At 55.1% G+C, this 26,934-nt stretch overlaps 1 protein-coding gene across 41 annotated transcripts in view; it reads left to right on the top strand.

Annotated features, from left to right (window-relative positions):
• ZMIZ1 (zinc finger MIZ-type containing 1) overlaps positions 1–26,934 on the top strand; it is a 244,518-nt gene that overhangs the window by 193,897 nt on the left and 23,687 nt on the right. For all 41 annotated transcript variants that reach the window (XM_077946513.1, XM_077946501.1, XM_077946507.1 and 38 more), the window contains 4 exons: positions 13,368–13,512; positions 24,304–24,418; positions 25,486–25,703; positions 26,675–26,873. In XM_077946513.1, the coding sequence (XP_077802639.1) occupies positions 13,368–13,512; positions 24,304–24,418; positions 25,486–25,703; positions 26,675–26,873 (677 nt within the window). The remainder of the gene's footprint in view (positions 1–13,367; positions 13,513–24,303; positions 24,419–25,485; positions 25,704–26,674; positions 26,874–26,934) is intronic.

Here is a 26,934-nt window from a genome sequence, read left to right as displayed (position 1 = left end):
CACTAAGGGTTGAGGTCAAATCAAATCAAGGGAGTACACGACAAGGCCTCTCGGTGCTCAAACTCATGGTCTCTTGCCGCCCAGATAGCCAAAATGTGTAGACCCCAGGGTCTTTCTGACCCTAGGAAGGGCCCAGCCTCACTCCAACCACTTCTTCTTACGCCGGGTGGGAGAGGACACAGCTAAACTGCCTGCACCCAGCTGGGAAGGTTAAGGAGGGGACCTCCTCAGAAAAGTAAATTATGCAGGGAAGAAATTGATTCCCATAACCCCTCGTTACCCTTCCAGCTCCCTGAGAGCCAGCAAGGAGCAGTGGTGTTTAGCCCTGAGGAAAAATTACATGTGGAATGGAAAACACTCACCGGGGTGGCTCCTGCTGGAATGAGAGCTGGAGTGCAGGCTCCATGGTTCCCAGGCATGCGGGTGTGGCTCAGTTCTCACCTTGCAGATGCAGTGGGAGTGTTGACTCAGGCCAGCCTGGGGACTGCCTCCTCACCTCCCTGCGTGGGCTGACCTTGTCACCTCACCTCTGAGCTTACCTCTGTCCTGCCCAGCGGTCCTTGGGGCAAAATGGAGGTCGAGAGGCACTTGGCACTCACGCCTCACCATGGACACTGGTGCATTCTTGGGTACCTCTTGGCCTCAATCTGTTGCTGGGGGAGGGAGGACTGAGGCCCATTGCTGAGGCCCTGAATGTGGGGAATGTAACTACCCACCCCCTCCTCAGGGCACCTCTCCCCTCTCCAGCATGCTTGCTTTGCTATTAGTGCTACCTGATTTCCTGCTGAGGTGGTCTAGAGCTCCTCCGCCATTGCCCTGCTGCCAGCAAATTTTTATCCCTAGCGTAAGATGACAGAGACCAGCCTTGGCCCTGGCCTGCCACACACTCAGGTGTGCACTGAAGCGGAGTATCTAGTTTCTCCAAGATAGGGGCTGTGACCTGTGACTACCCCACCTCCGGGGGGCTTGTGAGGGCCTGAGGAATGAGGAAGTGTGAGCCAGCCCCTCACAAGGGCACAGTATGTCGTGACAGCTCCTGTGAGCTGTTCTCAGCTAAAAGTGCACGGTAGGACTAAGGGGGCACTTTGCAGAAGCATTTATTGGGGCACCCCCAAAAAGAAAGGGGCATTCCGTTTCTGTGCACAACACCCTCTTGAGCTTGTTTTGGGGTGTCTTTGATGGCCCCTGAGTTGCAGATGATAGTGTGAGGTGGCAGGGAATTTTCTGGGCTGGGGTTTTAGTCTGGCGTCTTATCTTGGGTCTGTGCATCCTGCCCAGCCTCCACTGGGTGAGGCATGGCCAAACCGGTTTGGGAAACAGCGCTGACAAAACTAGCCCTGACGGCTCCGAGGTTCCCTGGAGTTCAGTTCCCAGGGTGAGTTCACATGCCTCGAGGCTCCCAGTTCCCAGCTCCTGCCAACCCGGGCAGCCCTTGGGGAGAGGGGGCGGGCGTGTGTGAGGAGCGTTCCTAGAGGGAGGGACAGGCTGTAGGCCGTCTCTCAAACCAGACTGGACCATAGGACCTGAGAATACAGGACTTGCCCAGCACAGGGAAGCAGGTAGGGCAGGGTGGGCAGGGTAGGCCGGGCGGGGAGCTGGCATGCACATCCCAGGCCAGCTGCACCAGCCAACTAGCCGGTCCTCCCTATGCACAGGGCTTCAGCGTGTGTGGGGACTGGGGGTGGGGGCGGCGGAGTTGGATAGCGTCACTCGCAGCCCAAGCGCCAGCAGACAACTCCTCCTTTTTTTTGTTGTTTTTTTTTTTTTTTTTTTGCCTTTCTTACCCACAAGTGATGGTGATGGAGGTGCAGGGAACAGAACGTGGGAATGATCTAGAAAACCCAGGAGGAGCTGAAACTCAGTTCAGCTTGCTACTGATGGTGCTGAGGCAGCAATACCATCAGTCTTCAGGAGAGTGAGATTTTCCCCCAAGGAAAACCTCTCTGATTTAGGTTCCAGGGGTCAGCTGTCAGGGCCACCAGAGTCCAACTCACAATGCCCCGGAAGTGATGTTTTCTATAACCGAGGAGAAGGCCTACCCCCTCAGCAGCCCCAGCAGCTGAGACCTCAGGATGCTCCCCACCCATCCACTCTCCTGGGACCCTGTCACCCTCAGAGTCCTGCACACATCAGCTGTTTGGCCTCAGTGAATCTACTCTACTCTCTGGGCTTTGGCCTTGATCAACAGAGCAGCTCAACGGGGTGAGCTCTCTGGAGCCACTTCCATCTGTAATCCCTGCTAGCGGCATGGAGAGGCAGTCCACTCCAAGTGTGCAGACAGGCAGCTCACCCCATAGCACCTGCAGGATTGAGAAGAAGTCATGCTCTGGCAAGGTCGAGACTGGCCTGTGCCCTGAGAAACATGACTCTGCTTGGAGGCCAGGGCTGATTCAGGGGCCGCAGACTTGAGGGAGCAGTGCCCACCCCCTGTCTTTTACATGTGGCCCAGAGAGGGGAGGAAGTTGCCCACAGTCACACAGGAGGTTCAAGAAGCTGAGGTTGGCACCAAATCTTAGGAGTGGGAGGCAGGCAGGAGGCACAGAACTGTCTCCTGGGGATACGCCTGCTCTCAGATGTGATGTCACAGAATTATGGGCATGAAAGGGGGGCCTTCATATACCAGCAGTGGGCAGGGTCGTGGTCCTGTGGAGTGACTGTTTGAATCATCCCTTCTTGGGCCTGGATTTCCCCTTTGTGGAATACAGGTAGTGTCATCCTTGGCAGGATCCTAATTGGGTCTTGGGAGGTTTGAATGAAGCAGGAAGAACCACACGGCTGGGAGAACCAAAAGGTGGTCTGTGTGTTCCCACGGCCCCGTTAGATCCTCATCATCCACAGCAAGGTGAGCCGGGCCAGAAGGGGTGCCCTATCTTGCAGAAGCACACATGTGGCCCCGAGGTTGCACTGATGGTGCAGTGGCCTCACTAGAGCCAACCCTGGTCTCCTGGGGCCCAGCGGTCACTGCCCCCGGCCCGAGGACTGCGAGTCTCTGTGGTCATGTGCTTCCTGTGCTGTTTCCTCCTGGGAGGAGATGACCCAAGAGAGCTGGCAGGGAGGAGGCCCCTTTTCCTATTTCTGGGGCACCCAGCAGTGGCAGGAAGTCCAGCCCCGGAGCCCCAGCCTCCAGTCAGGCAGAGTAACAATTCTGTGGCTAGTCCTGTTCTCAGGGCTCATGAGTCAAACCGCTCGTTCCTGTTTTGAGCAAAGCAGCCAGAGCAGGAATCCCAGGTCCTGCCCGCCTCCCACCTCCTTCTGGACACAGTGGGATGGGGCTGAGGAGGGGCTTGGGCTCTGCCTACCGCCCAGGCCTCCTAATGTGGAGAGGACAGCTGCAAAGTCCCCCCAGCCCCTGCACCCACAGGCTCCAGAGGAGGAAGGGGTCTGCCTAGACCAGCCTCCTAGCACTGCTGGGCCTGAGAGCAGAGTCAGAAGCGAGTGGCTGTCGGGGTGGCTCTGTGAGGGCCTGGGGTGTCTGGATGTGGGCACAGCTGGGTGCTAGGGGAGCACCCAGTTCAGTAGAGGAAGGGACACTGTCTGCCCCAGGGAGCACCCAGTGTGAAGGGGTGGTGTGAGGCTGGGCACTCCTGAGCATCTGTATGGTCTTGGAGAGGGGTGAAAGAAATTGTATTTTATTTGAGCAATTTTTTACAGTACTTAGGTGGGGAAATGGGGCACCCTCTCCATCCCAGGGGAACATGTATACTACAGCAGTGCTAACAGTTTATTCCCATGTAATGCTTTCTACATGCCTGGCATTGTACCAACATTCTATGTATAGTAAGTTATTTAATAATCCTCATGGTAATTTAGATGGTAGGTGCTACTTGTTATCCCCATTTTGCAGAAGGGAAAACCAAAGCACAGAGAGCTAAAGTAACTTACCCAAGATCACACAGCTGCTACGTGGCTGAGCTGGGATTTGAACCCAGGCAGCCTGGCTCCAGAGCTTGTGTTCTTGGTCACTCTGCCTCCTGGAGGCAGGAGATAGCATATTACCGCTTTTGGTTTCCAGGTGGGACTCTGGTGTGAGATGGGCCATCTCTCACATGTGTTGACAAAGGGGCCCTTCCTTCACCTCGTGGTTCCTCACACCAGGCCAGTGAGCAGGAGAGGTTCCTCTTAGTGTCTGTCCATTTTAGAGATGTGATGAGGAGTCCAGGCCTGTGTTGACTCGAGCCCCTGTGTCCGCTGCACTCTCCCGCCCCTCCCAAGCCCTCACCACCCCTTCTTTTCTGTGCGTGGCTGTAGAACCTGGGGTCCCAGGGATATTCAGGAGATCCCACTGCCTTGAACTCCCAGGTTTCCCTGGTCCCAGGACCCTGTGTTTGGAAGCTGAAAGAGGAGGATCAGAGGGTAGGGGGGCATGGCCTGGGCCCAGGAGCAGGAGGAGCAGCACCATCTCCAGGGAGCCCTGGGTGAGATGCTGGGAACATCTCACTAACAGGAACAGCAATGCCGGCCCCTGAGCAGAGGATGATCAGGGCTGTGGCTGGCCCCCAGGCTGTGTGAACTATTGCTGCTGTAAACTGCTTACCTCCTGTCCCCGTGACTGGGGTGACTGTGCATGTCATGAAACAGGTGTCATGTGACTCAGTTGTAGTTATTTGAGGACAGCACCAGTCTCTGGACACATTCCTGATAAGATTCCTTTCAGAACTCTGTTTCTGAAGCTGGTTTCCTGTCCCCAGGAATGGGGAGCTGCTGGTGGGTTTAAAGGCCGCTGAGAGCCTGGTCACAGATACTTCTCCCATTGTCCGGGTCTCAGTGTCTATCCTTCCCTCCCAGTCGTCTCAGCATATTGGGTTATTTCTAGCTGTGATTCATGTCAGTGTGTTAGTCATCTGTTGGCTGCATAGCGTGTGCTAAACGCTGTGCTGGGTGCCAGGGTTGTAGAAGTGAAGCCCCCGAATCCGATCGTGGCCCCAGGGGCTCAGAGTGCTGTCGCTACAGAGAACCACAGCATTCCCCTGGGTAGCCCGGCGCAAGATTCGTGTCTGCATCTGTCAAGCAACTACCGTCTACCAGGCCCTGTGCAGCCTCTGGGGTGGGGACACAGATTGGAAAGAGGTGATCAGAATGCATGGGTGGAAGAAGTCCTCTGACCGCCTTGCAGAGGGTGGGTTGGCAGGAGGCAGGTTTGGAGATGGAGATGAATGACAGGATGCTGTTGTCATAATTCAGGGAGAACTGGCAGGTCTGCAGAAGGTGATTAGATTGGAGCAGGCAAGGAGCAACGGGAACAGACTGCAAAGATCATCAGGATGTGGTGACCAGCGGGTGGGACAGGGAGGGGCCTGTCTTCCTTGAGGCAGCTTGAGGTGCTCCCCGGGATTCTCGTGGATGTGGGAGCAGGAACCTGTGACATGTCAGAGGGGAAAGAGTGGGGGCCTGGCTCTCCTGCCCCTGACTCAACGGGCAAGCCCCTGTAGCTCCCATGCCCACAGCCTCCCCCGCTGGGGAGTGGCACCACTCTCACTGCTGCTGCCACTTCAGAGGGTCTTGTGTGACCTTTTGTAAGCTCATGGGATGGAAGCATCTGAAAATGTATCATTCATATTTTTATGGAATCATGAACCCCACTTGCCACCTGCCAGGGCGTGTTTTGAGGATGAGAGGGCCCTGCTTCAAGATGCTGCTGCCTCTGCTTCACAGGGCTCTTCCCCAGCCCCTCTGAGTGCTGCCCCATCCCTGGGGGTCTCCTGGGTCTCAGAAGCACCCCTCCCAGCTCCCCTCCCCACCCATACACATACTTCCTCTGTTCTCTAGCAGCCTTTTAGCTGCTAAGATGCTCTTTGATACTTAGGCCTTTGTTTCATTTTGCGTGTGGCTTCCCCAGGCTGCAGTGTGCTCGATGACATCCCGCCCACCTGTACATCCAGGCTTCTGTTCCCTCCTCCAGACGGTCTCTCATCCCTCCCAGCCTCCCCCTGCGCCCCACTGCTGCTCTCATCCATTCCTGACTGCCGGATCTTACCAGGAGCAAGCATCCCAGGCCTCTCACTGTCCGCACCTCCCCTTGCCTGGCTCCACCAGGAGCACCTCTTTCCCTGTGGCTACCATGGCTGCCTCTGCTTTCTTGTTCCTTTTCAAGCCAAGTGCAGACTGGCAAGGAGGAAGCTTTTCCCAGGTGCCCAGGTGAGCATACCTGCTCCCCATGACACCTGACCTGATCGATGCTAACAAAAGCTGGTCACTCGGCCTGTCTAGACAATACAGCTCCACCCTCCTCACCTGGCACTCAGGCGATTCCTGAACTAGGACTGCACTCCTCTGCCTCTCGCCTCCTCATTTGGTCAGCCAGTCCTGGGCCTCTGTGCTGCTTTGAGCTGCAGGTACAGGGGCAAATACAGGGCCTGTCACTGCCCCTGGGGAGGGCACGCCCGAGCAAGCCAGGATGAGCTGCCCCGGCATCCCCACTCAGGCCTGCCTCACCCGACATCTGGTTTCATTTTTCCCCTTAAAGGACAGACAATATGGGGGCTGCTGGCTACAGGGGAGTTGCTGGAAAGGTCTTGGGGAAGCAAATGTTGGGAAGTTGGCTCTTCCTCGGTGCCCTCCTGCCTGGTCCCCTCCTGATCCTCAGAGCTAGTGTGCTTGTTCACTGCCATTTCTGTTTCAGGTGAGTGACCACAGGGTCACCTGCTAGTGTTGGTGCTGTCTTCACCATAGCATCCTCGGGTGCAGCTGGTGCAGGGCCCTTAGACATATCCACTGGGTCCCATTTATAGAATATACCACTCCTGGTCACACACAACCATTATTTTATATGCCACTAAGAAGGAAGACTGTGCCACCGATCACACCATGGCACAGCGCCACTAGAGGACATGTGCTGCTTGTCAGTGATCTTGGTTAAGTCACACCTGGTGTGGAGTGGACTTCCTGGAGATGCCACAAAGACTAGTGCAGGCAACAGGAACATGAGGTCAACTGTCCCTTCTGCTGAGGTCAACTCTCCCTTCTGCTGGCCCCTCAGGGCTGCTGCTTCACTGCGGATGTGGCAGTGACTGTCTGGATCTTGGCTACTAAAAGGCAGGGTCCTAGAGGGGGTCAAGGGGGATGTTGGACCTGGGTCTTGGCTGTTCTGGATCCTGGGGAACTGTCCTCGCTACCCCCACAAAAGATGGCCACTATTAAGGGGCTGCTGTGGGAGTCCCATGGGGTGTCCTAGAGAAAGAAAAAGTAATGCCTTCCCTCCAGGGCCACCGGCGCCTTGCCACCAGCTGAAGCAGAGGCACAGCTGCCTCCAAATGGGGAATTGATTTTTGCTTCCTGTGTCTCAGAGCAGGACACTCGATGTCCTCATTCTACCCCCAGGCAGCTCGGAAGGAGGCAGGGGGAAGGGGCCCTGTGCAACATGTGTGCCAAATGAGCACACAGGCCTGCTTATCTGCTCAGGGCCCCCACCATCTCCATGAACTTCTGGAGCTTCGTGCCTGCCCAGGGCCTTTGTCTCGCCCTCTGCTCCGTGATCAGAAGCAGAGATACAAGGTCCCAGGACCATCCTGTTGGTCTCTTCTCTACCGACCAAGGCAGTAATGCCATTCGTGGCATAATGAGCACATGTAGAGATTTGTGTGCCTGGCTCGCCTGTGCTTCATGGAGGTAACGCAGTCCCATCCGTATGGCTACCCTAGGAGATGAGGAAACTAAGGTGCAGGAAGGTTAAGTCACTTGCTCAAGGTGTTACACCGTAACAGACAACTGGGATCAGGTCTTGTGGGTTAGTTTCAGGCTGTGCCTCAGCAGCCCTCTCAGCGTTACGGGATGCAGAGGTGGGTATGGGGTCGCAGGGATTGGTGAGGGTCCTTGGCCCTCTGCCCATCCTGCACACTTGCTGGCTTCTACTTGGATATCACTGGAGTTGGTTGGCAACACTAATTTACACCCCATATGCAGTGAAGCAGGCAGCTCCTGTTAAACTCATTTTATAGATGGGAAACTGGAGGAAGCACCATTAGAGATGAGCCTTAAAGAAGTGCAAGTTCTGTAAGGAAAGAGGTGTGAAATTGTGGGGTGTCCTGAGGGGCTGGCGCATAGAGAGGTGAGCCTGGAGCCTGCTGGGCATAGGAGACTTATGAAAGAGACCATCTCCTGTCTGGAAGACTCTTGCCCGCTACAAGCAGAGCACACACGGCACTGAGAGGCTCTTCGTGCTAACTACATGCCAGACGCTTTTAAACACTTTGTAGGTGTTAGTGTCATTCAATTGCACAATAAGGCTGGGCTCAGTGGCTCATGACTGTAATCCCAGTACTTTGGGAGGCCGAGGTGGGTGGATCGCTTGAGGCCAGGAGTTCAAAACCAGCCTGGCCAACATGGCAAAACTCCATCTCTACCAAAAATGTATACACACCCAAAATTAGCCAGGCGTGATTGGTGCACAACTGTGGTCCCAGCTACTCGGGATGCTGAGGCATAAGAATCTCTTGAATCCAGGAGGCAGATGTTGCAGTGAGCCAAGATTGCACCACTGTACTCTAGCCTAGGTGACAGAACAAGACTGTCTCAAAAAAAAAAAAAAAAAAGCACAATAACCCGAAAGAGTAAGCATTAACATTTGGTAGATAAACTGAAGCCCAGAGAGGTTGTGTCATTTGCCCAAGGTCACATAGCTATGAAGGGAATGAGTTTTTGAATCCAGACTTTTAGAGTCCCTTGCCCTGAACCACAGGGTGGTAGCTGCCTGCTGAGGTCAGGAGCGATGGGTGCCAAGACTTCCAGCCTGCAGAGCTTTGCACGTCATCTTAAGTGGTTCGGACTCAGCAGTGGAGGCCATGTGCGGTTTCAGCAGGGGTGCTAACGTCGCCTGTTCACCGCAGTACCGCCAGCACACAGTAGGTGCTCAGCAGCTGGTGTTGAATGAACGTTGGGTGAGTGATAGAACACTTTGGTACTGAAGGTGAGAATGGATCGAGGTGAGGGAGTCTGGTCACAAGGATGCAGTTTGGAGAGGTGAGGGGAGCCCAGTGGGTTCACTTTAGACAGGTTGGGTGGTGCATGCTTATACGTTTTACGCTGAGACGTTTGAGGAGTGCTTGGAATTCTGGATTAAGGCTCAGCGTTGGCAGCTGGGGGGATTCCCTGCTGCTATCCCAACCCCAGCTGTGGTCACCATGAGATGAGCTGGAAGTCCCCAAGGTCCTCGGCACTGGCCCCTGCACAGGCTGGAGAGGACGACAGGGGATGGGGCTTGGTGAGGAGCCTGAGAGCCCAGTTTCTGGGCTCAGCACCTGCTTGTTAAAACTCTGCTGCCTTGGGTGATGGGGGAGAGGGGATTTGTTTAGGGGTCAGAAGCAGTACATTTGCAGCCGGTTGTGCCTCTATTTCTCCTTCCCCAAGAAAGGCTGTTACCCATCAGAGATCTTGCTGGAGGAGAGGGGGCAATGGGCACTGCCATAGCCATGCTGTCAGCATGACTGACAGTGGGTAGTCCCATGGGCCTCTGTGGCCAGCTCCGCAGGCCCCCTCCTGACCCCAACCCCCTTTCTATGGCTGAACCTCTGCTCCCAACAGCCCCTCCTGCTTCTTGGTTTCTTTTCACTTTCTTTCTTTCTTTTTTGGAGGGGAATGGAGTCTTGCTCTGTTGCCCAGGCTGGAGGGCAGTGACACGATCTCAGATCACTGCAGCCTCCACCTCCCGAGTTCAAGCAATTCTTGTGCTCAGCCTCCCGAGTAGCTGAGATTAGAGGTGCTGGCTACCATGCCTGGCTAATTTTTGTATTTTTAGTAGAGACAGCGTTTCATTATATTGGCCAGGTTAGTCTCGAACTCCTGACCTCAAGTGATCTGCCCGCCTCAGCCTCCCAAAGTGCTGTGATTACAGGTGTGAGCCATCATGCCCAGCCCCTGCTTCTTGGTTTCTGACAGGCAGAAGGCCTCTCCATGTTGACACCCCAGATTGGAAGCGGCCCAGAAAGTTTGCACGGTGGAGCTAAAATTCCTCTTCACGCCCCTTGGCAGGCTTTGGAGTATCTCACTGCCAATTGCTTAGCCCCTTGGAGGGTGGCCGTGGGTCTAATGGCATTCATTGACAGCTGTGCACGTGATGTGTACATGGGCCTCCCACCGTGGGAGCACCAGGCAGGAGGCCAGTCGTCACCCATCTGTGGGAGAGAGGTAGTCACATGTACTGGCCAAGGCTGTCCTGGGCCCAAGCAAGCTGCATTTTATGAAGGGGGAAAGGGACATTGGGTCCTAGCTGCCATTTTAATTTGAAAACTGGGGTCCTCTGTATGAAAAGGGGCATTTGGGGCCAGCTCTCTTACCAGTGGTATGTGGGGCCCACAGGACAAAGGGACAGACTGGCCATGTTGGTTGCTCAGGCAGTAGAAGGTACTCGACCCTGCCTGCAGCAGAGAGGGACTCAGGTCAGGACTGAAACTGCCCTCCCATTGCCTGGTATGCTCTGCGCACACCACACCAGGTCCTCCCGTCTCTCCCACTCACCCTGGGACTGTTTTCGCCATCCTAGCAAGTACACAGACCAAAGGCATGCAGGTCAAAGAGGCATGCAGGCCAGCCCCGCCTAATTAGAGCAGACAGGCTTCCCAGTTCAGACGTGTGAGTGACGGCCAAAATCCAGGCACACTCAGACACCCGCCCAGCTGGTGTCACTCTGTCTGTCCTTGCGTAATCCCCTGCCTGCCTCTGTCTGTCCCCGTCAGCCCTCCTGGTTCTCTTGATAGTGCCCAGACTCCCTTTTTGGCTGCGAATTCCCAGGCGTTGTCATTAACCCACGTTTGCCTCGGAACAACTTGTGTTGGTTTGCACCATAAGGAGAACACGCACAACATTCACCGCCCCGCATGGGGCTGCCAGCGTGGCCTCTGTGCTCACCCACCTCAGGGGTGAGGGGTGGTGACTCCCCATCCCCCCACCACCTCTTGGTTGTAGGAAAGTGGCCTTTGTGGCTGGCTGATCCACATATCACGCCTGTTTGCAGCATGCCAGACTGTACAGCAAGGCCCTGTCACACAGCCAACCTGCCTTTATTCCCTTTACGGAAACCACTCCACTAGGGGCAGGAGGACAAGGGCTGTCCTTGACCGAGCAGGGGGTGGTCCATGACATTGGAGGAAAGCCCCGATTCCCCCGTGGTGCCTCCGCCCCCTGCATGGCAGTCCAGCCCCCAGGAGGAGCGAGGGCTAGGAGGGGTGGGGCGGGCAGCAGGCGGCACCATCTGTGGCCGTCCTTTGTGCTGGCAGTGGAGCGATCCCTCCTTCGCTGCGATCCAGCGGGCCTCGTGCTTGGCGTGCAAATGAGTTTCCAGATGCCCAGTGTCCCCGCACGAGAGGCGGTACCTAGGGGCCTGGGAGAAGGATGGAGTGGGCTGGAGGCTCGTTTTTGTCTGTCCTGGCCTCCTTGAATAGGCTGCCTCTCCAGCTGCAGCAGATGTGTGCTGGACACCCACAAAGGGGTGTTTGTTGGTTTCTGGGCAGACACACATGCTGGGGAGAGTGTCTCTTCTCTCATACTGCCCTCCTTTGAGGGTGCTGGCATAGGTGACCCCACAGTGGGGCAGGATACATCTTTTAAGACTTAGCTCATCCACCAGGCCCCCTCCTGGAGGGAGAAACAGGGGCCCTCTTGGGGACCACGGCCCCTGCTTGCCTTCTCGGTTGGGCATCTTTGTGTACCACACAAGCCGAGCAGATGGAGCAAGCGGCCCTGGTGACTTTTCAGGGCTTTGGGCTGACGGGAACCCTGTCCAGGATCTGGGCGGCTTGGAATGGCAGCCTACCCAGCCATTCCCAGTCATTGTGCATATGGGCGTCTTCCACCAGTGCCTGCCCAACATGGTGGCGTAGAACAGGCCTGAGGGGTTCCTTGAGTCTGAGGGGCTGGGGGGCTGTGAACACCTAGGATTTTGCCTTCTGAAGGCTTTCACCTCCTTCCCACCTTCTGGTCTGGTCTCAGGCTCTACCACCAGGGTGTGGGGCTAGGGGCAGGAGCACTGTCTCTGTCCCTGCCGACTCTGGCCGTGGTTACTGTGAGTAGCTTTGCCTGACTGGGCCCCCGTCTACTCGTCTGTAGAATGAGGATAATAATAGCTAATGATGTCCTAGATGGTCGAGAAAAAAAAGGATGCAGAAGCACATTGTGCAGCGTCCAGATGGGAGACCCTTGAAATGTAGAGTCGGCTTTGCACCCAGCCGAGTGGCTGAGCAGTTGTGATTCAAAAGATGCCTGGTCACTCTTGCCCATCGACTACTTCCGTAACGCTCAGGTCACTCCCAGCAGGAGTAGGGCATCAGCTGAGGTGTGGCCACCTTTTGTCCAGCAGTTCCACAGACCCAGCAGGCCCCCATCTGTCCCTCCCTGCAGCCTGGGAGGAAGGCAGGGCACGAGGCATTACTCCTTTTTACCTCTAAGCAAGCTGAGGCCCAGAGTCTGTGGGCTCCTGGAGTCCACACCACAGCAAGTTGGTGACTGAGCGCAGCCAGTTCCCCCAGCCCTCAGCTTCGTCATGTACTTCAGGAGGACAGACCAGCTGAGACACGCTGGACAGCCCAGGCTGAGACATGCTGGCCTAGGGGGCGCTTTTAGCTCCTGTGGTCACATGGGGACAGTGAACAGTGAAAGAAAATGGCAGTTTTCCCCAGTCCCCAGTTCATGTGGGGGCTCTCTCATCCCGGATGTGGATGGCTGCTCCATTCTCCTGCCTTGGGCACCCCTGGCTGCCTCCTGCTTGGCCCCCCACCACCCCGGCTACCCTCTGCTCTGGACATCCTTTGTCTTCCTAGGCGTTTGTGTCCGGTAGAGCAGGGACCAACCGTGGGTGTGACCAGAAGGGGTGTCCTAGGGGGCCAGTTTCTGGGCAGGACTTTCAGGGACAGCTCTGCAGACACTCCTAGGTTATCAGCAGATTCCAAGATTTTGTTCAAACCTTGTGATTTTTGAGCCCACACATGGGGAGAAGCCACACTTTGCCTCTGATCAAATTGTGAGGGGGTGGGCTTCCCTGAGGGATCTGGGGTGGCAGGCAGCTGCTAAGCTTGCGCTGTCTCAAGGTCCATGTCAGGCCCCCTCACTCCTCCAGTTTCCTCTTGGCACCATCTCTGCCATCCTTCCCATCATTCTGACTCTCCCCGTCTTTGCTGCCTCGGACCACTACTTCCCGCACATGGGTCATTCTGACCTTCTCTTCACGACAGAAGCTTTTGTATTCTCCTTCAAGGGTGTCAGTCCCATTCTACAGTTGAGACCACTGAGGCCTCCAAAGAAGGCTAAGTCTTCTGGTGTCACACGAATCTGGGAGCAAAACCAGCATGGATAGCACCCAGTCTGGGGAGGGTTGGGGAGGGGTCTCGGTGTGGCAGGGCGTAATGAACAAGCAGCCACTGACCATCCTGTCCTTCCTGCAGCCCTGTTGTCCTCCTGGTGCGAAGAGCTTGGCCGCCTGCTGCTGCTCCGACATCAGAAGAGCCGCCAGAGTGATCCCCCTGGGAAACTCCCCATGCAGCCCCCCCTCAGCTCCATGAGCTCCATGAAACCCACTCTGTCACACAGGTAAGTGAGTGGGTGCCATGGGGGCAGGCGCTGAGCAGACACTCCTCTGGTCTCAGATCTCCTTGGACGTGTCCCTGGGGTGGGGGCCTCTGTGCAGCCTTGAAAATGTTGCATTTTCTAAGGTGCAGTTGTTTTTTCACATCTTCATGGGTGAGCCCTGTTTCTCCCTCTCAAACACGTTGAGAGCACTGAGTTTGTCACTTTGGTGGAGGCTGTTTTTCTTCTGGTTCTAGGCTTCCGGCAGAAGGTTAGAAATTCTGAGCTCAGCACCTTCCCTCTTTCTTGACCAGGGTATTGGGCAACCCCAGAGAAACCAGGGGCTGGCAGGGGTCTCAGGAAGGCCACGGGGCTGGTGATTCCAGCCAAGATGGGGACAGAGCCAGCCCAGGCCAGCCACCCTGAAGCCAAGACTGGGCTGGGTCCACCAGAAGCCCAGGGTCACAGGCAGGCATGGGTTTGCTGGAGGCTGACAGCACCAAGGGATTGTCCAGTCTACCTGTGCCAGCCTCAGAAGGAGACGTGGCTAGGACTGGCGATTCCCCCAGTTAATTATCTTTCGAGTCCCTTGCTGAGCTGGGGATGCTCTCTGAGCGCTCTGCAGGCTGACCCTGCAACAACAGGGCCTGTCATGCTGTCTCCTCTCCCCTGTGTGTGTCCCCGCTAATGATCAGGAGGGGCATTTGCAGTCAGAGCTCGGCTCTCATTATCCAGCCTGACTGAGGGACCTGCAGCCCAGAGCACACTGCAGGCAGACCTGGGTCGCACCATCGAGGCGCTGCTGGGAGCTTGGGTGTCAGCCACGCTTTATAAATCGAATTAGAGGCTTGTTGACTTTTTGAGCTGGAAAGGACCTTAGTGCTCATCATGTCCAGTGCCCTCCCTGGACCTGATTGCCCCTGACATGTGGTTGCCTGCCTTGGTCATAAGCCCTTTGTACCATAGCAAGCCCGCCACCACCCAAGGGCACTGCCTCCTCAGACCCTGGGTCTGGCTGCTGAGCAGCTCCAAGCTTCTCTTCTGTAGCAGTGTTCCTTAGTGCATTTACACAGGGTAATTTTTCTTTTATTATTATTATTTTTTTTTTAGACAAGATCTGGTTCTGTCGCCCAGGCTATAGTGCAGCCATGCAATCCCGGCTCACTGCAACCTCCGCCCCCAGGCTCAAGTGATCCTCCCACCTCAGCCTTCCAAGTAGCTAGGACCCCAGCCATTCACCACCACCCATGGCTAATTTTTTGTATTTTTAGTAGAGACAGCATTGCCCAGGCTGGTCTCCAACTCCTAAGCTCAAGCAGTCTGCCTGCCTCAGCCTCCCAAAGTGCTGGGATTATAGGCATGAGCTACCATGCCGGCCTATTATTATTTTTAACAGACAGGGTCTCACCCTGTTGGACAGGTTGGAATGCAGTGGCACCGTCATAGCTCACTGCAGCTTCGACCTCCTTGGCTCAAGCGATCTTCCCACCTCAGTATCCTGAGTAGCTGGAAGCATAGCCACGTGCCACTACACCTGGCTATTTCTTTTTAGTTTTGTGGAGATAGGGTCTTGCTATGTTGCCCAGGCTGGTTTCGAACTCCTGGGCTCAAACATTCCTACCACCTTGGCCTCCCAACGTGCTGTGATTACAGGCATGCACCACTGCACCTGTCTGACACAGGGTAATTTTTCAGCGTGCAGGACTTTGCAGGGCATTTAGCATCTTGGTCCCTACCCACTCTGTTCCTTGTTTTTTTTTTTTTAATGCCCACCCTTGGTTAATCCCACTCCATTGTTCTGATGACTGCCTCTTCCCCTAAGCATTATCACAACAAAAGTACCCTCCCACATTTGAGGGGAGTCTTACCTTTGGTTAAGGACCGCTGCTCTAGAGAGACAAAACCTGCCTCCACCTCCCTCTGTGTACCCTTTGCTAAAAGCCACAGTTTGTCTTCATCTGAAGCAAGCCCCTGAGTACAGGCTGCAGCCGCATTTCACTTAAGCAGCATATCTCGCAGTTGCCCTCGGGAAGCTTTACCTTATTAATTCTAGCCCAGCTGTCCATCCCTCCAGAATTATCCTCCTCTCATCATCCCACGTGTCATGACCTTCCCAAGCTTCTCTCCTCCAAGTTATTTTAGTAAAGTTGTTGCTGATGGAGGGCCAGAACCCTGCAGCTCCCCACTAGGGACCAGCCTCAGACCTGCTTGACCGTGATTGTTTAGGTCACAGAGAGCCACAAATCTGGATCTTGGCCAACCCTTTACCAGCTGAGTTGAGCTAAGGCATGAGGTTGTTCAGTCCCAGGGTTAAACAGAGATGAGGTATTTCTGTGCTCGAGGAGCGGCCTCAAGCTAGTTGGGGAAATAAGACTCATTGGGGCTACATTGGAATCTGGCAGAGCAGGGCAGGGCTAGAGTTCATTGATAGGCAGACTGGGCTTTGGGGTTCAGATGGAGGAAAATGGACAGGGCTGACTGTCAGGAGGCTGCCCAGAGGATGGGAGTCTTGACCTTGAAGGACTTGGGCTGGGAGGGGTAGGTGCATATTATGAATTCAAGCTGGCTTTCCCAAGAAATGTTATGGGCCAAAGTGCCACTGGCCAGCACCCAGTGCCCTGCTACCTCCACCATCATGGCCTCAGCTCTTTGTAAATCTAACAGAAGGACCAAGATTGCAAAGCCAGTGGTCTAAGAGCTTGAAGACCAGGCTGGCACTTACTCTTTGGGCCTTAAGTGGTCTGTGGGAGAAAGGAAAGCCGTGTGGGCTGGAAGACTCATTGAGTACTGGTGGCTAACCAGTCAGTTCCGTGGAGCGTGGCTTCTTCGTGGGAGCACAGGGAGGTGAGGGGCCTGCTAAACAATATCCTACACTTTGAATGGCAGAACTGGAGGGAAATCTGGGCCCAGAGTGGGAAAGTGACTTGCCCCAGAACACACAGCCAGTAAAGGGCAGAGGAAGACATTGAACAGCGCACAGGGCTCTGCTGTTTAACTAGTCCTTCAGGATCAACGAGGTGGTATCTAGTTGTTAACCTGATTTGGAGGGTCTTTTTGGAAGAGGGTCATCGGTTCTGATCCACAGCTCACCTGTTTCCCATTGTATAGCCCGTCTTCCTTCTCCAAGCCCCAGGCTATTCCGAGGACACGTTGTGGTTGGGCAATTGAAAGTTACACAGTCTCTCCTTGCAACCTTTATGAATTTCACAAAGGATAAATCCCTCATTTCCAGGGAAACTGCAATGGGGTCTATCACCTCGTAAGTCCTCAATGCAATTTCCCAAACAAGAAGGAAAGAAAATGGAAAAGAAAACTGAGCGCTTTCACAATTAGCAAACTGTTTTAGTCCGTCATCCTCCATAATTTTATTGAATGACTTGGAGGCAGGAAGCTCCTTTTGCCTTTTCGTTAAGGAGACATTGAACCGGAGGCGAGCTTGGGTGCACTGGGATGGTTGAGATTCAATGCCCGCAGGTATCTGGCTGTTTGAAGGCTCTGGGTCCTTGTCTGAAGGCTCTGAGGACAAACAAATGGGAGAGGATGAGGGAGCCTGGAGCCTGGGTACTTGCAGTCCCGCCCTGCCTCGAGGGACGGCAGATGCCCAGAGGGTCCCTGGTGACTATCATATTTGGAGAGCTCGGGTGTCACAATCATGTCTGCTGCAGGCTGCAGAGCTTTGGTACTGCGGCATGAGGCTATGAGTCAGGGCCTGCGTTCTTCCACACAAATGCTGTGCCTCCCAGCAAGACCCTTGACCTCTTGGCCTCGTGGTTCCCTGCTGGTGGGGGACATGGTGCCGCATGAGCAGGATGTCAGGAAAGGGTCAGGCTGCCGTAGCCCCGCAGCCATTTCTGAGGGTAAGGGTGGTGACGAGGAATACTAATTATCCTCAGTCTGTGGACGTCTATAGGCTCACTGCGTTTTGTCCTCATCACTGGCTGCAGTGGGGCTGCCGTCTATATTCACAGATGTCCAGGATACTATACAAGAGAAGGCGGCCAGAGAGGCCTGGCAAGGTCCAGGACCAGCGCCTGGGCAAGTAGGACACCTTCCAAGTCCCTGCAGTGACCTGGACTTGAAGCCAATGAAGTCTTTCTGCCTCCTTCTTCCAGATTTTTAATGAGTGGTTAAAAAAGCCATTTGTGATTAGCACATTGTCCTTATGCAAATCAGTGTTGCAAAGGTAATTAAGGGCCTAATAAATCTTGTTTATGCTGTTAATTTGATTACAATCAAAACTCGCTAGGGCTGGGGAAGCCTCCAAGATCCAGAGGTGCAGGTGCCATCCTCCTTCTTCTAGGTACGGGATTTACGAACCCCAATGGAGAGGCTTCTGGGCGGGAGGACCCCTGGCATCCCCTGGGTATAGCAGATGGGGGAACAGGCCCTGGAGCCAGGCTGCCGGGCCTTGAGTTTCAACTGGGCCATATTCTAGCTGGGTAACTGGCCAGTTACTTACCCTCCTTGTGCCTCGGTTTCCTTCTCTGTAGAAGGGGAGTAATAGTGGCAGGAGCCTGGCACACTGGTAGCCCATGGACCGGTCCTAATTCCCCTGATCCTCAGCTGGGTGCCATCAGACTCTTAGGTGCTTATTCATGGCCAAACAAGAAAGAAGGTGTCAGTCAAAACCAGCCACATCACACCATCTCCACAGCTGTCATTTTTAGCTCGTTTTTGCATAGCTTCACCAAAGCTCAGTTTATGTTAGGCCCTTCTTGCCCCAAGAACGTTTTACAAACAAAAAACAAGGAAAGGGGAGAATCGAAAGACCCATGAATCCCTGCACCGTCAGTTCCAGATGGCCAAGATGCAAGGGATTTTTTCCTTTCTTCCTTCCTACTGAAAAATTTTAACACCATCTAATACGCAGTTAGCTGCACAAGTTCCTCTCTAAGTTTCACCGCAGGGAGGGAAGGAAGTAGGCCCCAGTAATTGTGATGATGGAGAGCACTGTTAATGGTTCCCCTAAATTAAAGAGGGTGGGAGCTTCAGCTCCTCACTGGCTTGGCATTTCATTAGCAGTAACACTACAGCCTTGCATGGAGACGGGACCAATATGGCTGGATCAGGGAAATTAATTAGGGTCTGACAATACCCTTAATGGGAATTGGTTATTTCTACCAAATAAAGCAGCTATTACAAGTGCAAGGGAAGAAATAACTCAGCCCTCCCCCCGCGTTCCTTCCATGAATGCGGCGCGCAGGAGCCAGGAATCATCACTGCCTTATCCCAGGCCTTGCTCATTTTCTCACATTCAGCAAAACCTCCATCAGTGCCCGTGGAGCTGGCACAGACATGTAAACTGTCTACTGTGACTGCAGTGCAGAGAGCTCTCTATAAAATACGTGGAAAAAGTGCTGAGGGAACAGAGGAAAGTGTCCTTCGTTCTGCTTAGGAAAGTCCTTAAAGGGAGTATGCAGGCTGGGCTTTGAAGTACGGATAGAAGTTTGCTGGCTGGAGAAGGGAAGGCAGAAGAAAAATGAAGAAAGTCTTACAGGCTTGAGAAACACATTTTTTTCTAGTTGACAGGCAGGAATGAAAACGACTCCTCTCTTTGGTAGCATATTTGAAAAATTCCTAAGTCAGCTTCATAGTATCCTGAAGTAAACCGGGGTAGCTATCCTATGGCTGGTTGGAGGACTGGAGAGAAAGGTGTAAGTGCAGTTGAGCAGGGTCTTTCTACCAGGTTCTGTGCTAAACTTTATTTTTTTCTCATGTTTTTTAGGAAAGTGTTAGTCCCACTTTACAGATGAGAGTTGAAGCTGACTGAAAGTAACATGTCCAAGGCCACAGAAAGCTTCAGTGGCAGAGCCAGGGTTTGACCCCAAAGACTCTTAACTCCAGAGCCCACAAAGGGAACCTCTCTTTTGCTGGGCTTCCCTCTGTCGGTTGAATATTAACCTCAAAAAGGGGTCCCTGAATCTTTGCCAACGTGGCCAGTCCAAGCTAAAGCAGATGATTTAGTGTATAAAGAAGTTCTTTGCTGGAAGACTATTTGGATTTTCTCTGCAGCTGGCCTTTGAGGCCCTTCTTTACATCTCCCCTGTCCCTTCATGCTAGGCGACTTCCCCAAGAACCCCCAGGAAGATGCAGCCCTTGGAATTCTTGTGGCTTCTAGGTGGCCTCTACCGTGTGCTCCCTTGCCTCATGGCCATCTCTGGACAGGGAGCGCTGCCTTGCTGGATCCTAAGTTCTTAAGATGGTGATGAGCCTGATATGGTCTGCTGACCCGGCGGCCTCACCCTTGACGGGCTCTGCTACCTCTGTGAGCTCCAGCTTCTAAGATGGGCACCTGTTGGGCCCACTTAATGGGGCACTGGATGAGTTCTTAGGTGAAGCCCACTTCACAAAATTCCTTGCATCTAGAAGTCACTCAGTAAATCAGAACAACAGTAACAGCGGCAGCCAGCAGTTTCAGGGTGTCCAAGGTGTGCAGGACTCTGGGCCTCATACGTGTTAGGCACTTACACTTAACCCTCATGGCAGCCTTCGAAGGGAGGGGCTGAATCAGCCCCATTTCACAGATGAGGTTGCTGAGGCATACAGAGAGTGAGCAGTGGGTTCATCGCTTCCCTCTGTGTGCTTCTCTCACTTCCTGGGCCTCAGTGGCCATGTGGCCACAGGCACACTGTGAAGGTGGTCAGTGGTCAGGCTTAATGAAATGGACATATTCATTTTCAGCATCCCTCCAAGGGTGAATGCAGAGAGGTGGTTTCTCCCTGGCACATTTTTTTGTTTAGCAAAGGCTTCCTGAGCCCTATTGGTGTGTGAAGACATCATGCTGGGCCCAGGGAGCCCAAGAAATCAGTGACAGCTCCTGAGGCAGAAGGGAGAAGGCAGAGGGTTCTCACTCCTGCCAGGAATGCGAAGAGCCAGTGGAGTTCAGTACCTTGTGCAAGGGCTTCCCGGAGGAGGTGGCCTTTGGAAGAGCCTGGAAAGGATGAATGGCATTTTCAAGGTGGGATGGAACTTGCCAGCCTGAGAAGAGGCACAGAGGCCCCAGTATTAGGGAGCACTTGGCACGCTGAACCGTTGCTGCTGACATTGCAGGTGGCTTCTGGCCTTGGTGCTTCTGTGGGTGAAGCAGGATTGTTGGGGCAGTTTTGGCTCGACAGGACTGTGGCTGGGAGCAGCTTGTGGTGGGATACCGGGCAGGCCATGCTGGATTAGGGTTGTACAGAGTGGGGCAGAATTATTAAAAAATGCCAAGCACCTGTGACCAGGCCAAGCATGTCTGCAGGTTAAACTGCTCGTTGGAGAGAAGAAGGGCTCTCAGGCACCCTCCAGACCCTCCTCGCATCCCAGCCAGGCCCTGCCTTTCTCATAGCAGCCCAGGGGTCGGGTTGGTCCTTCATCCTTGGGCACAAGGACCAGGCATTCCCCCAGTGGTGGTGTCTTGAGTCCAGGCAGTGGCGTCACATCAGCAGGGCTGCTGGGGGGCCTGCGGGGGCGAGAGCCTTCTCTGCGACAGCAGGAGCCCGTCTCCCCCAGAATGAGATGAGTCACAGTCCCATCGGTGCGGCTGCCACTTCTGCTTCTGCAGCAGGTGTGTGTGGAGGCAAGCTAGTCCTGAGACCGCCCCACACGCTGTGCCTGTCTCTTCCCCAGTGCATGGGCAGCATGCCAGCAGGGCCTCGCGTGTATGCACGGACGTGTCCTCCATACGCCTGTGTGCATCTTTGCTCTGGGGCAGCAAACCTTCCAGACAGGCAGTGGGATGCCCAGTTTGGGAACGTTGGTTAGCTTTGCTTCTCACCAAGTTTGGGGCAGAGGGGACGAAACAGGAAGGAGCTGGTTTCCGCCCACAAGGCTCACCCACGGAGCTGCAGGGCAGTTGGGAGCTTGTTCATGGGCCTGTGTAGTGTCCCGGGCTGAGGTGGTAAGGCAGCGGTTGCCCACTCCCTGGCCTCAGGCAGGGCCCTGCCGGCCCCTGGGGGTTCCCACAGGGGTTCACTTCCTGAGCCTGGCCAGGCATGTTCTCAAAGGACAGCAACCTGGGTCTGAAGGCCATCAGCCTGGAGGGTTGGTGGGGACTTGTGGAGCACAAGTTCTGGGGAGAGAAGCCACTCAGGCTTGGGTTTTGTTCAGTTGTGGGGGACCCTCTGGTCATCCAGCACACCTAGGACATGGGCCTTGAGAGCAGCAGGTGCCCAGGGGATCTCCTCTTCGTTTTGTACAAGCATAACCTGTAGATCCTCCCTGTGAGATTCTGGTGTGCCAGTTCTGGAACCAGGTGGTGCTCCGGGTCCCCAGTGACCTTCCTGGGAGACAGAGGCTGTTCCAGCCCAGCCACCCTGAGGAGCAGGTTCACTGCTGCTTTCCTGTGTTTCTCTGCCCTGCTCACTCCCTCTGGGCTCCCAGTCTCCAATCCGCCACCTGGAGAGCAGAGTCTGTCACCGTCTGTCACCTTTGGCATCTGGATCTCCAATGAGCCACCACTCCTCATCGTGCCTGGCCAATTGAGCGCCTCTACTCCAAATGCGAGTCCTGCAGTTTCCTCAGAAATCACGAGCAGCGCTCAGTTGGGCAAGCCCTCTGACTGCATTCTCCTCTTTGAGCCACATCAGACTTAGGCTGCCAAACCTGTGTTCAAGCTTATTTGACCAAGATCCACGATAAATACACATACGACACCTTGATCCAAGGTGCACATGTATTTGTGTATAAAACCAAGACGGAAGCTCAAGGACTAATATTCATCTTTATTGTGTGCTCTCAGTCACTTTCTAGTTGATTCTTTTTTCTCCCCTGTTGGTTGGATGTCATCACCTGCTTAGATTCCGTGACCCACAGTTGGAAAACACAGAGTAGAGTGGAGGTGTCATCTGATGCCCATTTTACAGATGAGGAGATTGAGTGCAAAAACTTGCACCAGGGTCCTAAGCCCAAAAGTCTATGCCGTCACAGAGCTGTTCTAGAGGCAGATAGACAGTAATCAAATAAATATATAATTAGGACAGTGGTGGAGTGCCGTGACAGAAATTCCAGTACCAGGGTGAGGGAGCAGGCAGTGTCGGGTAGGAGTTGCTCTTTTATACCAGGAGGGCAGGGGAGGCTCCTCCAGCGATCTCAGACAGGAAGAAAGCGAGGGGCTGGCCAGGCTGAGAGATCTAGGGGAGAGGATATCCAGGCAGGGGGAGGGGCAAGTATGAGCAGACAGTGGCGTGGTCCTGCCCTCCAGGCTGGTCACCTCTGCAGGAGCCCATCTGACTTGACCAGCATTGCCAAGAGCTCAGCTGGGCAAGGCGCAGAGCACGAGACTTGGTTGCCCTGATCTCTACTGCCTGCAGGTCATGCAGCCCTCTGCCTCCCTCTGGGAAGTCCTTACCTCTGGGATGGGCTCCTTGCATCCCCAGAGGTGCCTCCCCAACACCTCCATCCCCAGTTGCCCTGGCTGCTAGGGTTGGACTGGCCGCTCAGCTAGGGTACAAGTCTCCCAGGTGTGACTGAGAACCTTTGCCGTCTGCTGTCTCCTGTGACTAAGACAGACACAAGCCAGACAGAGGCATGAGGCTGCTTCCTATTGCCCATCCCTTCTCCCAGTTTCCTTCCCCTAACACACATACACACACACACACACACACACACACACACCCTGTGTGCCCTGGGTAGAGGCAGTGTCACAGCTGTGGGCACTTTGCTTTTCTGCTCCTCCTGGTTCCACATCTAGAATTTTGTGACTTGGTGAGAGGGTGGTGCCAGAGAGCCAGTGCCGGCTCTCGTGGGAGAGGCAGCTTCATCCCCAGACTCCTGGGGGCTGGCACCCTGGCAGGTCTTCATGCCCTGCCCTTCGCTGGGATCTGCTGACCTCACTCTTGTGCACCCAAGTGCTTGGTAGGAAGCATCACTGGACACTCACTGTAGGCCTGAGCACAAGAGGTAGGGCTGAAGGCTAACTCCTTGCTTCTGATGTCTGAGAGCTCCTTGGGGAGATGTCCACAAATGTGGGTACTGCTGGACCTGGTGAGGGGAGCAGGGGAAATATGGTCCTGGTTGGTAAAGAGGAGGCAGTGTTTAGGGGAAGGGGCGGCTCCACGAGAGGACAGAGCCAAAGCAGGGTGAGGCAATGGTGGGGTCTGCCAGAGGAGTATGTCATTCTTAAGTGTGAGTTTGGACTCTGCCTTATAAACGCCAGAGGCCACCAAAGGTCTTTAATTGTGCCGGGCATCTTAGGTGTTTGAGGGAGATTAGCTCGGGAGGGATGTACACGAGAGATCAGGGCGTGGGCAGGAGAGGGTGTGCAGCAGGTAGGCCTGTACCCATGTTGCTGGGGGTTGGGAAGGAAGGGTGCTGGAAGAAAGCCTGCATTCCCATGACCCAGGCAGCCAGGCTGTTGTGAAGGGCTGGGAGGCAGAGGGAAGGGCTGACACCCTCAGACTCGGACCCTTCCAGCCTGCACTGAGAGGGACCAAGCAGTTCCAAGGGTAAGGTGGTTTTGGAGAGCCCAGGCTCTTCCTAAAGGGCCACATGGAGTCAGAGCCCCGGTGAAGGAGGAGCTCAGATTGGGCCTCAGGTCACACCACTTCATCGGTTGCATGACCTGTGGACTCAGGGCTACGGGGAGACCCACAGCCATGGAAGTAGCTCTCTGCAGTGATCCGGGGAATGGTGGCCACTTCTGAACAGCCTGTCACCATGCAGGGCATATTGTTGTGCACTGGGCACTGAGACGGGCCTGGGGGTCCAGTATTGACTCAGATGGGGGTTACCTAGCACTGGCTGGGAGCTGCGGTCACTTGTTGGGGTGATGGGCATGGCCTGTCTTGAGTCTGTGCCTGCCAGGCCCTGAGGATCTCCCTCTGTCTCCCTCTGCAGTGATGGGTCGTTCCCCTATGACTCTGTCCCTTGGCAGCAGAACACCAACCAGCCTCCCGGCTCCCTCTCCGTGGTCACCACGGTTTGGGGAGTGACCAACACATCCCAGAGCCAGGTAAGAGCCTGTACTGCCCTCAGCCACAGCTCCTTCTAGGTGGGAGCGTCCCTTGACCCCCGGAGCCATACCAACCCTCTTCGCCCTCCCAGGCCCTGCCCTGCTGGGAAGACCGGCTTCCAGGGCACACCCAGCTGTGGACACGTCTCCACCCCTGGCAGGCTCTGTACCCACCTCAGGAGGGCAGCCTCTATGGACTGTCCCCATCCTAAGGCCTTTCTGGGGGAATGGCATTCATCATACGGACAGCAAGGGGTTCTTCCCTAGCCCATTTGCTCTGGTAAACAGGAGAACTTCTGTGTTATTGGCCTCAGGGCTCCAAGGTCTGAGGTCTCTGACCCTGATAGTGTGGCCTGAGTTAGATTTCATCAAAATATTGTGCCTTGGACTTCTGACAACTCCCTACCCCCCATTGCCCTAGTCAAACCCGCCTCCCTCTCATTCCTTCCTTTCTTCCACTCCTCCTCTGCCCAGTCAGGGGGTCTCCCACCCGCCTGACCTCTGCTAGACTTAGCTGTGGCTACATGGAAGGCTCAGGGCTGCTTGTCACCCTGGAGGGAGCCACTGGCCTGACCTGTTGTTGTTGCCTGCTCCTGCTGCCCTCCAGAGCTAGCAGAATGGATTCCTCTTGGCCCTCACAGAGCAGCAGCCAGGGGCCTCGGGGCCCCTGTGTGACGAGACACTGGCATCCAGGCTCATTTGTGGGGCAGTAGGCTACATGGCCGGGGCTCTCCCCACTGGCCTCTGGCGCAGGAGCAGCCTCTCCTCCCTTCACGGGGCTGCCCAGCCCCTGGGGACCACTTGAGCTGGCTTTATGGGGCTTGGTCATGCCCTCAGCTTGTTCTATCACAAGGCTGACCTTCTCATCCCCCGCGCCACCTGCCGCCCAGGCCCACTGTTATCACCAGTACACTCGGAGTAGTTCATCCACCCTCCATTTTTCTCCTCCTCCCTGTTGTCCTGCCTCCACTTTGTTCTTTCTCCCTTTCCCCTCTTCATTTATCCCCCTTCCTCTCCACACTACCTGGGGTAGCACCTTAGGTGACAACCACTTTCTCTGCCCACAGGTCCTTGGGAACCCTATGGCCAATGCCAACAACCCCATGAATCCAGGCGGCAACCCCATGGCGTCGGGCATGACCACCAGCAACCCCGGCCTCAACTCCCCGCAGTTTGCGGGGCAGCAGCAGCAGTTCTCAGCCAAGGCTGGCCCCGCTCAGCCCTACATCCAGCAGAGCATGTATGGCCGGCCCAACTACCCCGGCAGTGGGGGCTTTGGGGCCAGGTGAGCAGGGTTGACCTGTGGCAGAAGCCATGAACCCCGCCCCTCTCTCTCGTTTCAACGGGGAGGGTCCCACTTAAATCCCAGCTCCACGCTTTCTGCCCTGAGAAGTTATCCTCTGTTGTCCCAAGAGTTGAAGGGGCTCAGTCACCCCTGGCTCGCAGGCCTGGCCCACAGATAAGGCGCTGCAGCAGCTGGGCTATGTTCTGACAGTCATCAGGCTTGTGGAAATAGAAGGGTGACATTCTTATTCCTCAAAACCTCAAAACGACCCTTCTCTGAATTGTGTCTTTAATAAATAGGAAGGTATTGAGAAAATCTGGATTGGGAAAGTTGAAGAGCAGGTATAGATGGGGTCCAGTTGCCCAAAGACAGTGAAACGGTCTGGGAAAATCTGCTCTGCCTTGCTGATTGGTGAAAGCAGAATTATGCAGACTGCGAGTCCCTTGGCTCAGGAGAAAGGGGCAAGGACTCGCAGGATTTGGAGCTCTGGGGAAGGGTGTGAGGCGAGCAGAGGCGCCCATTCTCCTCTTTCCGCCCCGCCCTGCCTAATATCCCCACCTTGGCCTCAACCCTTGCCAGCCCTGGCTGGGTTTCTGACCTGGGGTTGGCACAGTAGTATGACCTGGTGGTTAAGCACAGGGATCAGAAACACCTGTAGCCGCAGCCACAGCTCTGCCATCAATGCTGGAGGGCCTTGGGCAAGTTGCTCAGGTTCTCTGAGACTCAGTGTCCTTCAGAAGATGGGCTCACCGGGGCCCGACAGCATGCAGTGAGGGTGCAGGCACCCCTGAGGGCTCCAGGAGCACAGCAGTGTGGTCATTGCCAAGTGGCACAAATGAATGGCTGCCAATCCCAAGAGGCCCTCTAGGTTCTGGGTGCAGCTCCATCCTCTCCCTCCCAGCCCACAGCTTGCTCTTGGTTCCCCTCAGATGCAGGCAGTACCTAAGTCTTCCACCCTTCTCTCCCTGCAGTTACCCTGGGGGTCCTAACGCCCCCGCAGGCATGGGCATCCCTCCGCACACCAGGCCGCCTGCTGACTTCACTCAGCCCGCGGCAGCCGCTGCAGCAGCGGCAGTGGCAGCAGCAGCAGCCACAGCTACGGCCACAGCCACGGCCACTGTGGCAGCCCTGCAGGAGACACAGAACAAGGATATAAACCAGTATGGACCGGTAAGGGTTCCCACTAATCTCGCCCAGCCAGCCAAGCAGACAGCCCTGGGAAAGCAGAGTT

This window comes from Macaca mulatta, chromosome 9, assembly GCF_049350105.2.
Source record: "Macaca mulatta isolate MMU2019108-1 chromosome 9, T2T-MMU8v2.0, whole genome shotgun sequence".
In the NCBI taxonomy this organism is placed as follows: Eukaryota; Metazoa; Chordata; class Mammalia; order Primates; family Cercopithecidae; genus Macaca; species Macaca mulatta.
This window is presented reverse-complemented; position numbering and strand designations above follow the sequence as displayed.